Below are 17,760 nucleotides of genomic sequence, written 5' to 3'. Positions count from 1 at the left end.
GTTTCCCAACTTTAAAATATTTTAGGTCCAGGAGAGTCAACATACAGCGTCATCTGTATAGGTACAGTATAGTGATTCAACACTTCCCACACCAGCCGGTGCCCTTCACGACAAGCATTCTAGTAAGTGTGCTGCCGTAACAAGTACCAGTTTTGTATTTTTAGATAATCTTTGCAGAAAGAATGACATGTTTACCATCGATCTAACTAGTCTAACCAAACAGGTGCCATGACAGGATCTGCATCACTGTCTGCCTGGTTTTACCTGCAATTTGGGGCAACCGATTACTTTTTCTGCTGCATTTTTAATTTTTATTTATATTTATTTATTTTAGAGGGAGAGAAAGCATGAGCGGGGAGAATGGCAGAAGGACACACAGAGAGAATCCCAGGCAGGCTCCATGCTCGGCGCAGAACCCAACACGGTGCTGAATCCCACGACCCTGGGATCACGACCTGAGCCGAGATCAAGAACTGGACGCTCAACTGACTGAGCCACCAGATGCCCCGACTCAGACTCCTTTAAACAGTGCTGCCCTTCCTTGCTTTCTGCCCATGCGTCTTCTACCAAAGAGCAGACAACGACCCAGTTACCCTCTCCTCTAGATACCACCCAGGCCGCCCTCGTCTGTAGCAACACAGCTTTTCTCTGCCTTCACGTGTAGGACGACACTCCTCTGCAGGGCTTCCTGCTTGGTTCAGTCCTTTCAAATTTGCTCTCTTCGGGAGACGAGACCCTAACTTCTACTTTCCAAAATTTACTTCACCGCCTTCAGGGCCCAGGAGAGGAATCTGTACATACAGGTATTTACTGCACATTGTGCAACTTTTTGGTTTGCTTGTCTTTGGTTGACTGAGTTACGGTGTGGTCAGAAAACCTGCTTCCACGCCTGAGTCCTGACACAAATTAGCTCATCACCGCAAACATCTTAATATGCTCCAGTTCCGTAACATGAAGACGATATATGTATTTTTAAGTTTATTTGTTGATTTTTTGAGAGACAGAACACAAGTGGGGAGGGGCAGAGAGAAGAAGAGAGTAAGAATCCCAAGCAGGCTCCGTGCTGTCAGCACAGAGCCTAACGTGGGGCTCGAGCTCACAAACCACGGGATCATGACCTGAGCCGAAGTTGGATGCTTAATGGACTAAGCCACTTGGGTGCCCCTAAAATGAACATGATATTAAGTCCCTTACATGTGAGTAATAAATTGTCACGTATGTGACAATGCCGTGTGAGTGAGGTTCCCTCTACGTGTTATTACTGACGGTAGCAAGGCCTGAATGACTTTGTTTGTAGCTCTAGGATGAAATATAACCACTCGCTCCTCTACAAAAGATGCCGGATCTTGATGCCTCGGGGGGCACACCAGACACACGGGTACCAATTAGCGAGGGAGGCCTGGGAGGGTGCCGTGCAGGGAGAACCTGGCCCCAGCTGGAGGGAGGGCAAGCCACACCCGCCGTGAAGGAGCGCCCACGGGGGCCTCTCTAGACTGCACTAGACAGGAAGTTATTCCCAGCACACAAAACCCAGCTGGGAGAGATTTTTAAAAGTGTTGCCACAGGCAGTATCTTTTTGATCATATTGTTTTACTGGGACCTAGATAGAGCAACACCTAACACAGAAAACTGAGAAATGGTATTAGAGCCCTACAGATTCTACTCTCAGCACAGACAAATTGGTATGAATTTTGAGCTGTTCTATTCATTTATAATTTATAGCCTGCCTACTTCCAAAAATGATTGTAGATGGCTTAGAACACAAGCCATATATATACGTATGTATACGTATACATACGTATATACATACGTATACATACGTATATATACATACATACGTATATATACATATATACGTATGTATATATATGGCTGTTCAAACAAATTTTTTTAAAAAGTTCAATTCATTCAAGAAGCCAATTGTTTTTCCCAAAATGTGTACCTTTAACAACTACTCGTTCTTGTTTGTTTTTACTCAATAACAAACTTTTAAAATGGGTTCAATATTCTCTTATGGATATTTTTTAAAGTACCTTAGAAATAAAGAGTTTAAATATTGATTATACTTTTAAAAGTATTGAAATGTTAAGACTGATTTATAATCCTTTTACCATATAAAATTTTTAAAAAGCTCCTGTCAAAAAATTTCAAATCATTAAAAAAAATCAAATCATTTGTACCTCAAAAAGATTCAGGACGCCTGGCTCAGTTGGTCAAGGGTCCAACTCTTGATTTCAGCTCAGGTCATGATCTGATGGTTCATGGGATCGAGCCCCATGTCGAGCTCTGGGCTGACAATGTGGAGCCTGCCTGGGATTGTCTCTCTCTCTCTTTCTCTCTCTCTCTCTCTCTCTCTTCTGCCCCTCACCCACTCACTCTCTGTTTCCCTGTTTCTCTCTCTTTCAAAATAAACAAACATTAAAAAGGTGCAAATATAGCACGAAAACACCACATATCCACTGTATCTTTCTATACTCCATAATAATTACATTTATCTCTATTACTAATTTATATATGTGTGTATATATGACATTATTTTATTCTGAACAATTTGTAAGCTACAAATGTGACGGCCCATTTCTTGTAAAACTTCAGTGTGTGTTCCTTACAACAGAACATCTCAAATCAAGGAAAAACTAACACAGACACGGTAGTTCCAAACATGCAATCCACAGATCTCGTTTGATTTCCCCCAGTACTGGCTTTCGTAGCAGAAGGACTCTGTCCGTGATCACGCGGCGCATTCAATCCTTGGCTCCCTTCGTTTTCTTCCATCCAGAAGAGTTTCTCAGTCTTTTCACGCCTTTAACAACTCGATACTTTCCAAAAACACAAGCACGTTTTTTGAGTGGGATGTTTTTCAACTTGAGTCTGTCTGATGGTCTTTGCTATTCGACTCGGCCTATGCATTTTGGGCAAGAATGTTAAAAGCTGACACTGTATTCCTGCCTGGCTGTCTCATCTGCTCCACGATCGGTCTTGGGGGTGCGAGGGGGCTGTTGTGCTCGGGCTGCACGGGCTCCTTAGGGGCAGTTCCTCCAAACCCTGCTCTCGGCGCATCGCGTTGGTGTTAGATGGGCCGGGACGGGGGTGCTTTCCAGCAGCGCAGGTGCAGCCCCACGAGGAATCAAGCTCTCGGATGTCTGCCCGCTTTGACAGCGGGTCCATCGGTACCCCCGTTCAGACCATGTCCGTTACTGGCGGCCCCACCACTGACGCCGGGCCAAAGTGGAATCTGCCGGGCTTCCCCCCTCCGGAGTTCCTACTCTCCTGCTCTCAGTGAGAACCAGTTAGGCGGGGAGATGCAACGAGACCGCGGATGCGCCGTTTCTCATCAGAATTCGGCCCAGCAGTTCTAGCATGCATGGATGTTCCGGTTTGAACTGCTTATCATTGGAGCAGTTGCCACATGATGATCCTCTCATTCCACCTTCCACCCAGACGTATTCGTTTGCGCGCCGTGAGGGAAATCGTTCTTCTTCATTCATTTCGTTTATGCATGTGGCTACTTATATTGGGATGGACTCATAGATTTCTATTTTATACAGAGCAGCTCATTGTGTGTGTGTGTGTGTGTGTGTGTGTGTGTGTGTGTGTGTGTGTAATGTTTTTTTCCTACCAGAGCCCTGAAAAATGAAGCTTCATTTCTCTAAGAATATTTGCTCCTCTAGGGAAAAACAGTATTAAGTTGATATCCAGAAACTCAGCGTTGGGTGCCAGAGGGGTTCTTGGCTACCGGGGTGCTGCTTGACATCTGCCAAAAGACAGAGGTGGGAAATACGCGCACGTGCGCGCGCACACGCACACACACACACACACACACACACACACGCACGCGGGCCTACATGTGTAGTTTCATCTATACACACTAAAACCACGAGTTTGCGCTGAGACCTCTAATTCAAATCCAAGTAGCCTGCCTCATTTCCATGTCTCTAACTCCTTCAGCAAATACGGAGAAACCTGGTTCTCACTGCCGTCACTATATTACTCAGGTCCCCAGTTCCCACGTACGTGCCCAGCCTTCTGACCTGACCAGCTACCGTCTTGCTCATCCACTCTGTGGGGTCCCGACTGTTCCAAACACACCCAGCAAGCAATGGGAAAAGAAAGGCAGTCACAATGAAATCTTAAAATTCATGCCATCCCTCACAAAATTAACTCCAGCCAGGAAGATACCCTGCTGTGTGCCCTGGGTCTGAAACCATTCATCCTTCATGGCCTCAGGAGTCTGTCCGATAGTGAATAAAGAGAAGATCATAGCCAGAAGTAAAATAAAGCTCTTCTTTTTAAATCCGGACAAATGCCACATACCCCTCAAACAAAAAAGGAGCCGGGCTTCCAACGGTGTGCGGGTGAAGCATGAGGGGCCACACCAGCGTCTGTCTTGGGACTCACTTGGAGCGGTGTGTGTGCCGAAAGAGAGAGATGGAGAGAGAGAAACAGTGGGCTAGGAATCAGAACCCAAGATAATTTCCCCCAAAGCTCGCGGTGCAAAGACAGAAGAACCCTCGCACACTTGGTCTCGGCCGAATCATAGGGAAGGAAAGAGACACACAGGCCTTGCCTGGTCCACTGTTCCGAGGATGAATGAGTGCTATGACTGTGACGTCATTCCTTTCCACAGCGGTGTCTCATTATGTACCCGAGTCCAAGAGCGAGAGGCTCTCACCATCAGAAAGGCCACTACTCTTCCCTTGGGCAGCAGTAAGTAAAATAACAGAGAAACCAAAGGGTCCATATACAACTATATAAGAGAAGCACTTTCTCCACCGTCACCGTATTACATAAAATAGTACACAGTAGTCCCCTTTATCCACAGGAGGTACATTCTAAGACCCCCGGACGCCCGGAACCACGGAACGTACCAAACCCTGTGTATGCTATGCATTTTGCTACACATGCACACCCATGATGAAGTGTGGCTTATAAATTAGGCACAGTAAGAGATTAACAACAACTAATAACAGAGTAATTATAACAGGTGCCATAGTAAAATTTATGCGAATGTGGTCTTTCCCTCAAAATATCTCACTGTCTTGCAGGCTCCCCTCTTGTGATAGTGCGAGATGGTAAGATGCCCACCTGGTGGGACAGAGTCAGGTGCATGATGCAGGCATGTGATATATAGCTATAGGTCAGCATTGACCTTCAGCTAATACGTCACAAGGAGGATTGTCTTCTTCCAGGGCCGTGGCTGATCATGGGTAAGTGAGACCACGTACAGCAAAAGTACAGGTGAGGGGGGACTATTGTCATGTATGTGTAGAGTATAAATCAGGAATTTTCTCGATTATTTTTTCAACTGGGCATATTCATAAACCACGAATTATTTTTTTCCATTGAACATACCCTTGTTATTCACAATGGCTACAACTGTAAAAAATGCTGAATTTGTGAACGTGGCTCTCACTGATATTTTTTCCCACAATATGCATTTGTGACAAAGGCTGAAAGCAGCCCAGAGGAGGAGGATGTGGTTGACTAGGCTCACTCACAAAAAAATGCTATTCTCTTGGAAGGTGAGAAGGTCTTAGAAACAACCAAATCACCCCCATTCAAACATTATCAGGTTATCTCAAAAATACATAAACCTTGGAATATTAAACCACAAGATGTAAGTGGTCTGTTTAACTTCAGAAAGAAGTGTGTGTGCAATATCATAATATTATTATATATTTGCATATGGCGTAACACTGTATATTATTTAATGCAATTGATTTTAAGTATAAAGAAGTTCAATCTAAGTGCATGGGAAAAGATTGTCAGACAGACTCTTTTAATTTGGTAGAAGACATTATATAAAATAATGTATCATGTTATTAGTTCCAATTAGATGACTTCAAACTGGATTTATATCTTCACATGTTATTTATTAATGACTTTTTCTTTTGATCACATTGCTTGCTCACCCGCTTTTATTCAACTTAATATTAGTTTTCTTAAAAGCTTACATCTTTGCATTTTTGCAAGGAATTTTGCAATACATCTGCAGTTTGCATTTTTGGTTAGAACTTTTACAAGAAGTTTGCATCTTACATTTTGCAAGAAAGTTGATAGCAACAGCAAACTCCATGATGATTTTTTTCGGAGGAATTTCTTAATCCCAACCTTGACACATGACGAATCCTTATTTCTATTTCGGAAAAGAATACAGGCTACGTATCGACGATTATCTTAGAGATGTTTTAGGCTCAGGTACCTCTATGCCACCACATCTATTATAAAAATCACTCGAGCCAACATGTGTCATAAAATACTGTGATCAAAGGCAGATATTATGAGGACAGAGAACAATGTTATAAAACTTACACATCATCTATATTTTCTTAAGACCTTACTAAGTAGTTTTTTGTTATTCCTTTTATATGTGACATCTCAGAATGATAAAGAATCAAAATAGTGGTGTATTCTCTGCTCGCACTGTTAATATGCGGTTCTGTGTAGTAAATGGTCTGCTCTTTGTTCCTCGTATCCAGACAGTAACCCCCTACCCTTGGACTGTTCTGACAGGACCGTCTTTGTTATTCCAGGTGGGCTCCTTAGACCACACCGGAGTTTATGGTAGCCCTGCTTATGATCATGTGTATCAAAAAGTAGGGTGGTGGCTGTGCATGTGGGGAGGACAGCCATGCGCTTAGCGGCTTGGGGTTTTGAGCCAGATGACGTCAGCCTGACCTCCCAACCTCTGTGGGGTAAGGAGCTGAAGACCGAATCGAGTCTTGTAGCCAGGGACTGAATGGATCGTGCCTCCATAATGAAAACCCAGTGGGAAGTCTGGAGAGCAGAGCTCAGGAGAGCTTCAGGTTGGTGATACACACTGGTGTGCCTGGAAAGCGACATGCCCCGAGGACACGGAAGGCTCATGTTTGAGACCCTCCCAGATGCCGCTCTAGGAGTCACTTCATTTGGCTGTTCCTGATATGATTACTTTACAATACACTTTATTTATTAGCAGATTGCTTTCTCGTGTCCTGTGAGCTACGTAAGAGAATGATTCAAACTAAGATGAACCCCTGAGTTTTTAGCCAGTCGGTCAAAGGGCGGGTGGTCCAAGGACACTGAGCATGGGACTGGGGTCTCAGGGGAGTTGGAAAACCATGCCTTCGACCCATGCAGTGTGTGCCAACTCCTGGTGGTTGTGCTCAGAATTGCATTGCAATGGTATTTATGCCAAATAGGTTTTAAAAGATGGAGATTAAGGAAGGCACCTGTGATGAGCACTGGGTGTTATACCGAAGTGCGATATTGAATCAAATGCTATACTGAATCGCTATATTGTACACCTGAAACTAACATCACACTCCATGTGAGCTAACTGGAATTGAAATAGAAACCTGGAAAAAAAATTGAAAAGTGTAGCCAACATCTACACATTTAGCTAGAGACACTGTTTACTATTAAAAGTAAACCCGATTTTTACTTAGAAACGCATCTTGACGTCTACATCCATTGACTTAATATGTTTAAATTTGTACACGTGAAATATCAGAAAAAAAAGGTTCTGTTCTCCTGACTAATTCCAAAAACTAAAATAAGAGAAGATTGGTATTGTTCTTCTTTGCCACATACGTAGGCAATGTGTTTACTTCTTTTATTATTATCATTTTTACTATCATTTAGGAAGCCATTCCTGCTAACCTTGGTCAATCAACCATACAACTGCCTTGCTGTATACAAAGAACATGTACACACGTTGTATGTACATGTGTTCAGCAACACACTCGTGCCTCAGAAAATTAGGTGGAAAAATTCGTTCAAGGTTAAACCCTTCTTTTTGAGAAGTTGACTTCTTTTTGAGAAGAAGACTTTTGAGAAGTCTTTTTGAGAACGTTTTCTGTGCAACCTATTCCTAATATTAACTAAGAAATATAACATCACACATCTGAAGCTAAGTTCACACACAGGGGACAGGAGTTATTCCAGAGAAGGCTTAATCCAGGCTGATGTACATTAGTTGATACATAAAAAATAGATTTGAATGATAAAATTTGAACTTCAGATAAAAAATCGCAAAAGATATACCTTGGAAGCAAGTTTTACTCAAGAAAATCGTAAGGAAGAGAAAGTATGTTTACCGTTTTGTTCTCCGTTTATTGAACAAATTCCATGTATAAGCGGACCCCTGTGGTTCAAACCCATGTTGTTCAAGGGTTCACTGTATAATAGACAGACACACTAAACCACAGGGTTTCACTGCCTAAAGCATTTCTTCTCTCTTGGATTTATCTGCCCATGTTTTACTCATCTGTTAAGATGTTATAATTTTCCCCAGATATTTTATGCCATCCATTAAGATATTTCTTCGTTTGTTCCCCCAAATCCTAGGCAAATGCAACTTTTGACCTCCTTCATCACCCAACACCTGCCTGTGGTGTTACATCGTCGCCAAAAGTTACAGGTATTACTAGGTTACATTATATTTATATATGATGAAAACGTATATGATTATGAACATTTGATGAAAACGTATATGATTATGATTATGAACATTATTACATTTTGCCGTCTGCATACGGATGTGCAAGTGTGTTGTTTTTAGTGACAGACTTTTTTATTCCCAACAACAAACATGGTGCTTGATATGTGTATCATACTGACACATAGGAGGCGGTGTAAAAAGTCGCAGGCCAAGCTGAACTGCGACAAGCGCTATGTGGTGGGGGCAGGACGTGAACCTTTCCAGGGGAGACAGCACAGCAGATGAAGCGTGCAGGTCTGGAAGGGGCAGTCGCACATAAACGTCCCCAAAGATACACCATGCAAAGACAGACCAACACAGGTGGCATGTAAGGAGTGATACCTTCCACTGGCATTGTCTCACACTAAACTTTAAATGGCCCCGTAAAAAGATGCTTTCATCTGCTGACAGCCAGAGACAACTCTGGAGTAATTTAAGAAGCGCGCACCGCAAACAGCCTGCCCGTCACCCGCTTTTCTTTCGGCGCCTGCTGAGCGACAGGATGGAGGTATCTCCAGATGCGGCTGAGATGAGGGGGAGACGTCGTTCGGGCCAGTGCCACACAAGAAGCAGTCTGTGGGGCCGGGCGCACTCTTAGAAAAGCTCTTAGTTTTCTGTGCAATCCTGGTTAATTCTGAAACGTGGAGATCTTTGCCCCTCAGTTGTAAGACAACGGCAAGGACAGCACTTCGCGCAGAGTGCGATTTTTAGGACTCTGTTAGCCTGGCCCTATCAGGGCTCAGTAAAGGTCATGATGATGATGATGGTGACAGGGAAGATGGTGATCTTGATAACAGCTACTGTCAAGATTTTTAAAAATTGTTTAAGGTTTATTTACTTTGAGAGAGAGAGACAGACAGACAGAGACAGAGAAGAGAGGGGGAGAGAGAGAGAGAGAGAGTGCCGGAAAGGGGCAGAGAGAGAGGGAGACAGAGACAGAGAAGAGAGGGAGAGAGAGAGAGAGAGTGCCGGAAAGGGACAGAGAGAGGGAGAGAGAGAATCCTAAGCAGGGTCCACGCTGTCAGCATAGAGCCCAACACGGGGCTCGAACTCACAAACCATGACATCATGACCCGAGCCAAGACCAAGAGTCAGAGGCTTACGGACTGGGCCACCCATGCGCCCCTCTGTCGGGAATTTTGATACGTTGGTGCTGTTCAGGGCGGAGGAAACAAGATAACCTCCCAGTAGAAAAGAAAGGGAAGAGAGAGCTGGACAGTACTGCTTACCGCCAGGGCGAGGAGGGAGACGCCAAGGGCAACCCGGAAGCAGTTTCCGTGGACCCGGCAGGTGGAAGAAAGAGCAAGGGGGGGCTGCCTACACTTCAGGTCTGGTGACATCTGCTGTCAAGGGCGGAGCTGCTCTGCAAACCTGGTGGATCCCAAAGCACTACAGATCTCAGGCCTCGAAGCTCCAAACCGCGGAGTACAATTTCCTGGACGGCCCGATCTCAGCACATCTCTTCGCAGGAACTGTGAACCGTGACCTACTCTTTGCTTCACCCCTACCTGCCATTACTACCCCTGGGTCCCTCGTCCCCCGGCCTCAGACTGTCACATGCAAACACCGTCTACCTGCTACCTCCCCAGCGTGAGTCCCGCTCACTGGGAACAAAGCTGTCTCTTGGCTCACCTGTCGTCTCGCTCTGAGACTATCAACACTAGATGAGCGAATGTGGATGTGCACGAGTGTTGTAGGAAAACGTCTACATGGAACGTTTTGTGGCTGTTGCTCATTTCGTTAGTGTTTGATGATTCTGATTCACAAAGACGAGAGGAACTGGTGTCATCGTACCTGAGAAGCTTCCCAGCCTGGGCGCGGTCATGTCCCCTCCGTCGTAAATCTCCAGAGAGTCCCAGTTCTGCTCCGTGGCAAAACTGATCACTTGAATCTAGCAAACAACAGTGTTCAGTTACTAAGTATTTTCGGTTTAAAGAAATTTGCCTGATCATGCAGGGTTTTTCCATGAAACTTAATACATGCACCAAAGAGAAACGTGAAACCCCACAAAATAAACCATGAAGCGACATTTGCAAATTTCTACAAACGGCACTTTGGGCAGCTTTTAGCCCCCAAATCTATTGGTTTTAATCCCAAGTTTAGAAATGTGATTAGAAACATGTTGTAGAAGAAGTAAGAAAAGGGAAACAGGTTATGGTTTAAGTATTTAAAAATAACCAACGCAAACAAGAAAACAAACACAGAAAGCAAGCCCCGTGCATTCAGGCGTTCCGGGCTTGAGGGGCTTACCTGGATTCCTGATCCCTCCGTAACTATGATTTTCCAGATACAGTTTAAGTTGTTACCATATGGTTCAGGATAGCCGGGGGATAAAATTGTACCTCTGCGCTGAGTGAAATTGCCACTGCAGGGGACTAAAAGACAGAACCGTATCTCATAAAAATAAAGTACAGCAAAGGACGGCATTAATTTCATGCTTAGCGTTTCTCTGCTGTGTGATCAGATATTAAGAGACATTTGACACGGAGTATGGTCCTCCCAATGGCATGTGGTGGCCAAGGTCAAATTCAGTCTATTCTCTTACCAATTCCCAGTATCACTGATTATTGCCTACCATAGTACCAAGGTTTACAGATCTGGTGTCTAAGAGCAAACCTCTTCAGGCTAAGAAGGGACTGTACCTGACAGTGACATCTCGGAAGTGAATCCTGTTCAGAATAATTTTATCCGGATGATTTAAGGAGTTTTGCAGACTACTGCCTTCCATGTGTAGACAAGCAACCCCAAATGAGAGTAAGGGGATTTATGAGCAAATCCGGGGAGAAGAGACGCTGAAAACGTACAAGTGAATTCAAGACCTCATCATGACTGCTCTCGAGGTTGTCACACAAAATGAAACAAATAACCTATAACTAACAAGGCCATTGTTATTCGGGCGGCATTAACCTGTTATTTTCAAGCCTTCATCAGCACAAATTTATTAAGAGGACATTACGAGACAGCAAATCAACACTGTAACGATTCTTCCCCAAAAGGAAATTATGCTCTATACCCAGGGCTTGAGAGTTAATGGCGTACTTGATAGGTTTTGTGCAACAAAACGTGTTTCATCCTCATTCATCTAATGAGTTGTGTCATGAGACACAGTGACTTTTAGCGTGGAGCCGCCCGCCGCTATTTCAGAGGAAACATGTTGCTTTTCGAACAGCTCTGGAGCGGGATCAGGCTGTGCACACTGGACGTGAGCATCGGAAGCTGCTTCATCCAGCTGTGAAGCCGGAGGGAACAGCCTTGTGCACGCTGGCACGCCTCGTGGACACACGCACGCCGTCACACCCGCGGGCACACACGCCGGCACACCCGCGGGCACACAGGTTGGCACACCCGCGGGCACACGCACTGTCACACCCGCGAGCACGCACGCCGTCACACCCGCGGGCACACACGCCGGCACACCCGCGGGCACACAGGTTGGCACACCCGCGGGCACACGCACTGTCACACCCGCGAGCACGCACGCCGTCACACCCGTGGACACGCATGCCATCACACCCACAAGCACACGCACCGTCACACCCGCGAGCACGCACGCCGTCACACCCGCGGGCACACACGCCGGCACACCCGCGGGCACACACGCTGGCACACCTGCGGGCACACAGGTTGGCACACCCGCGGGCACACGCACCGTCACACCCGCGAGCACGCACGCCGTCACACCCGCGGGCACACACGCCGGCACACCCGCGGGCACACAGGTTGGCACACCCGCGGGCACACGCACCGTCACACCCGCGAGCACGCATGCCGTCACACCCGCGGGCACACACGCCGGCACACCCGCGGGCACACAGGTTGGCACACCCGCGGGCACACGCACCGTCACACCCGCGAGCACGCACGCCGTCACACCCGCGGGCACACACGCCGGCACACCCGCGGGCACACAGGTTGGCACACCCGCGGGCACACGCACCGTCACACCCGCGAGCACGCACGCCGTCACACCCGCGGGCACGCACGCCGGCACACCCGCGGGCACACACGCTGGCACACCTGCGGGCACACAGGTTGGCACACCCGCGGGCACACGCACCGTCACACCCGCGAGCACGCACGCCGTCACACCCGCGGGCAGATATACCGTCACACCCGCGAGCACGCACGCCGTCACACCTGCGAGCGCACACACTGTCACACCCACGGGCACACACGCTGGCACACCTGCGGGCACACAGGTTGGCACACCCGCGGGCACACGCACTGTCACACCCGCGAGCACGCACGCCGTCACACCCGTGGACACGCATGCCGTCACACCCACAAGCACACACACCGTCACACCCGCGAGCGCACACACCGTCACACCCACAGGCACACACACCGTCACACCTGCGGGCACGCACGCTGTCACACCCACGGGCACGCACGCTGTCACGCCTTGTGGACACACGCACGCCGTCACACCCACAAGCACACACACCGTCACACCCGCGGGCAGATATACCGTCACACCCGCGAGCACGCACGCCGTCACACCCGCGAGCGCACACACCGTCACACCCACGGGCACACACACCGTCACACCTGCGGGCACGCACGCTGTCACACCCACGGGCACGCACGCTGTCACGCCTTGTGGACACACGCACGCCGTCACACCCACAAGCACACACACCGTCACACCCGCGAGCGCACACACCGTCACACCCACGGGCACACACACCGTCACACCTGCGGGCACGCACGCCGTCACACCCGCGGGCACACACGCTGGCACACCTGCGGGCACACAGGTTGGCACACCCGCGGGCACACGCACTGTCACACCCGCGAGCACGCACGCCGTCACACCCGTGGACACGCATGCCGTCACACCCACAAGCACACACACCGTCACACCCGCGAGCGCACACACCGTCACACCCGCGGGCACACACACCGTCACACCTGCGGGCACGCACGCCGTCACACCCGCGGGCACACACGCTGGCACACCTGCGGGCACACAGGTTGGCACACCCGCGGGCACACGCACTGTCACACCCGCGAGCACGCACGCCGTCACACCCGCGGGCACACACGCTGGCACACCTGCGGGCACACAGGTTGGCACACCCGCGGGCACACGCACCGTCACACCCACAAGCACACACACCGTCACACCCGCGGGCAGATATACCGTCACACCCGCGAGCACGCACGCCGTCACACCTGCGAGCGCACACACTGTCACACCCACGGGCACACACGCTGGCACACCTGCGGGCACACAGGTTGGCACACCCGCGGGCACACGCACTGTCACACCCGCGAGCACGCACGCCGTCACACCCGTGGACACGCATGCCGTCACACCCACAAGCACACACGCCGTCACACCCGCGGGCAGATATACCGTCACACCCGCGAGCACGCACGCCGTCACACCTGCGAGTGCACACACTGTCACACCCACGGGCACACACGCTGGCACACCTGCGGGCACACAGGTTGGCACACCCGCGGGCACACGCACTGTCACACCCGCGAGCACGCACGCCGTCACACCCGTGGACACGCATGCCGTCACACCCACAAGCACACACACCGTCACACCCGCGAGCGCACACACCATCACACCCACGGGCACACACACCGTCACACCTGCGGGCACGCACGCTGTCACACCCACAGGCACGCACGCCGTCACGCCTTGTGGACACACGCACACCGTCACACCCGCGGGCACGCACGCCGTCACACCCGCGGGCACACTTACCCACGCAGCTCGGGATTGTGTCGTTCCACTGAGCTAATGCGTTAGGCACGGACTGGCAGCGGATGGCGGTGGAGCCCTGAAGGAGGTACCCCGGGTTGCACTCGAATCGAACAATCGAACCGGCCGAGAACTCGGAGCCAATTCTCCGTCCGTATCTGGGCTCAGGGACAGAACTGCACTGGGTATCGCTGGTTCGAGGGACGGCTAGAAGCAAACACACAACACGGCCATCGGTGTCTTCCCGGGGAAGCCCCACCATTTCCTCAGGAAAGGAGTCGAGAGAGTCCAGAACGAGTTTATGTTAATACAGAAATCAGTAACGCCTTCCGCAGGTTCTAGAGGGAACGATGTGGGGAGCACGTCCATACCTGCATCCAACCTCTTACCAACCCCAAGGACCGCCTTACAGTCTCCTTTCAGAGGAGTTAAACGCGGCATCAGGAGCATCGGCGCCTTATGAGACCTGAGTGATATGCAGGCAATTAAAGTTAATTAAGCGCCCAAATCACTGTGCTCATGATAACGAGGTGCCTCAGACCTTGTACTTACTCTCAAAGACCTTAGAGTCTAGTGAGTGTAATACGGCTATTGTGATGTAATAACAAAATTAAAAACACAACTACCGGATGACCCAGCACTTCCGCGAATGCATCCTACTTATGCGGATATATCCCCCAAAACACTGAAATCAGGATCTCAAAGGCCTGTCTGCACCCACGTGTCCACCACAGCCTTCTTCACAGTAGCCACGGTGTGGAGACAACCTAAGTGTCCCATCAGTGGGTGAAGGGATAGAGAAAACGTGTTATGTCCATACAATGGAACACCGTTTAGCCTTAAAACAGAAATAAATGCTGCCATTTGCAACAACACACGTGTTCCTTCCACCTCTGGATAAAAGTCAAGATGGCCAACCACACGGCCCGCCCCCCCCCCCCCAACAGCCCCTCTGGCGAAGCAAAATCACACTGCCTTTAGCCCCGTCCCAAATCACCTGGCACTAACCTCAATCCCATAACCAGCCCCTCCCGGAACTCCCTTTCTGAGACACCCCCAGGGTCTCCCTGGGCTGTGGTTTTCGTTGAGGTCTGGTCTTCGGCTGACACGCATGGGCAGGTGAGCCTCGTTCCAGTGCGAGGTGAGGGGTCTGTTAGGTCGTATACTGGAATCTACTGTCTGTGAGACATTGTTCTGCTTTCCAAAAGGGGCACAGGGTAACGTTTGGAATATACTTCAGCTCGCAGAGACGTCTGTTACTCCAGAACGACTCGTTGAGAAACAGATCCACAAGGTATGGGCATGAAAACTCCACGATCTGTTGTTATTCTCTGCAGCTAAAGGCCGTTTGTGTGTATCGTGTCCAGGACCCTCTTCAGTCTGTGCATTTCTTCATCCAGCGGTGCCCCCCTCTGACAGCGTGCTCGCGTCCTTGTTTTCCCGAAGAACAGTGCTCCATGTTCACACTGCTTTTCCTAACATGGGGACATCAGGTTTTGCATTGAACCTGACCAGTGACAGGCAGCATCTGAGTAACTGCTCCTAAGAAAGCAAGTCTACGAGACGGAGTCAGAAGACGATTCTGATGCAAAGTTAATAAAATTATATACCAAGAACTACAGTTGAAACAATGATACATCAGAATGGCTCTTTTTTAGAAGTAAAAACAGAATGCAGAATAACTACATCATAATAAAAATTTCTGAAAATTCCTATTTGTCATATTTATATGTCTCAGCATTTTGGTGCAGTTGAACAAGAAGCGTGAGGGCCAAAGAGGAAATAAATAAAGACCGTCCCATGGAGGTGTCTTCCTCCATGTTTGCTGCTGTTGTTACCAAAATGGAGAAATGTCTCCAATGGCAATTTTTCTCCTTGTCCTGAATTACACGAAAAACACCCGGCTACCGATAGCAAACGCTGCACGCTTATCTAAGAAGCCTCAAACACAGTGACGTTTCTATTTCTAATAATACATTAATATTTCATAAATATGCGAGCACTTTTTCCAGGGCATCACTGCCACTCCAGGCCCCGTACACGGGGACAACACACCATCAAGGGTCACTCGGACACAGGCCACTATTCAGCCTTTCCTCACGAACTTCATGGTTGTCCTTTTTTAAGGAAACGAAGATAAATGAACAACACCTACACCTGGGTGATATTATGAAGGTTGTTCTCTAGAGGAAGAAGTTTCCCCAGTGAGGAGAAGAACAATTTTAAGTCTCTGGAAAGTGGGGCCGAAGCAGGCACAGACGACCTCAAACGTCCATGCACCGTCTGGGGAGCATCCAACAGCATTCAGCCACTTTCCCTGTCGGCCCATCCTCCGGTCCCTGCCCTTCACCTGGATGTTTCGGGCAGCATCAGGGAGAAATTCCGTCCTCTGTGGTTACTACCCTGTATCTTTTAGTCAACGTTTCACACTGCGGTGAAGCAAGAGGGGAATCAGCCCAGTGGAAAGCGAACAGGGACTGAGGTTGGCTCAGGAGAGAAGGTGCCGGACTGAACGCCGAGTGACGGCCACGGCAGGTGCGCTGTGCTGGTGCGGGGGCTGCTCTCGGGCTTTCAGAGCACCCACCGCGAGGGGAAGCCAGAGCCTAACGTCACGTGGTGGGTCCTTTGCCCGAAGCCACTGCCAGAGCTCAGCCCAGGTCTGCGCACGCGAGTCCTTCACCGCCCATCTTTCAGAGCAGGTATGACGACAAAACCAGACACCGACAATAACGTAGTAACAAACCCGAATGCCCGCAGCAGTCACTTGGCCAGTCTAAGGGAGGCTGGCTTGCCTGTTTCTTTAGTGATGGGGGATATTTTCTATTTCTCAAAATCATTCTGTTTGGGTAGTTGAAAAATCGGATTCGACAAGCCATCACTCGTCAGTGAATTCAAGCATACATCACTGAATTATGAACAAAACTTTATGCTCAGTCTTTTTTGTAAGAAGTATGCATTTTATAAGCTCTTTATACAAAATGCAAGTCTCTTCGAAGTGGAAAACCTTATAATTTATGTCATCTAAAAGGAGATGAGGTTTGGGGAAAATCAGTAAAGACATATACTTAAACAACTGGGAAGGACCTCACGTGGAAATTTTCACGTCAATTTCTTTCTGACCAAACTCAGAAAAAGTGCTTCCTGCTTCCAGGTTGTTTATCTGTTTATTTCACTGCTAAGGGCAGTGAGTCTTGCTGTAGGAGGTAGGAGGTAGGAGACCCTGGGACAGGAAAGCCCCAAGCTAGTGAATCTGGGAGACCGGGAGGCCAGAAGGCCAGGAAGCGGGAGGCTGCTTCAGATGGGGATCTAGAATGGAGCTGTCCACACAGCAAATGTGTCCAGAAAGACGGAAACTCGGCCAACTGACACTTGTAAGTTGTGCACTCAGGGGAAGCTTGATATAAACACATGGCCTCCTTTCCCCCCTGAAATATTCAAGATGTCCTACCTGGTTTACTAGCTTTGGTGTGAATGACTTATTTTGAGAGAACTTAATGAAGTGCTGAATCCTGCATGGAAATACCCAAGAAAAATGGATGATCTGTGCAAACAGCCAGGCACAAATATAAGAGAGTTAAAA

At 48.7% G+C, this 17,760-nt stretch overlaps 1 protein-coding gene across 1 annotated transcript in view; it reads right to left on the bottom strand.

Annotated features, from left to right (window-relative positions):
* The window catches only part of CSMD1 (CUB and Sushi multiple domains 1), a 1,672,960-nt gene that overhangs the window by 222,295 nt on the left and 1,432,905 nt on the right, over window positions 1–17,760 (bottom strand). The window contains exons 36-38 of the mRNA XM_047092364.1: window positions 14,184–14,387; window positions 10,712–10,836; window positions 10,256–10,352 (exon numbers count right to left, since the gene is read on the bottom strand). Of these exons, the coding sequence (XP_046948320.1) occupies window positions 10,256–10,352; window positions 10,712–10,836; window positions 14,184–14,387 (426 nt within the window). The remainder of the gene's footprint in view (window positions 1–10,255; window positions 10,353–10,711; window positions 10,837–14,183; window positions 14,388–17,760) is intronic.

Source organism: Lynx rufus, unplaced genomic scaffold, assembly GCF_022079265.1.
Source record: "Lynx rufus isolate CCGP_SWC_20201006 ecotype Redwood Valley unplaced genomic scaffold, mLynRuf1.p SCAF_3, whole genome shotgun sequence".
Lineage (NCBI taxonomy): Eukaryota > Metazoa > Chordata > Mammalia > Carnivora > Felidae > Lynx > Lynx rufus.
This window is presented reverse-complemented; position numbering and strand designations above follow the sequence as displayed.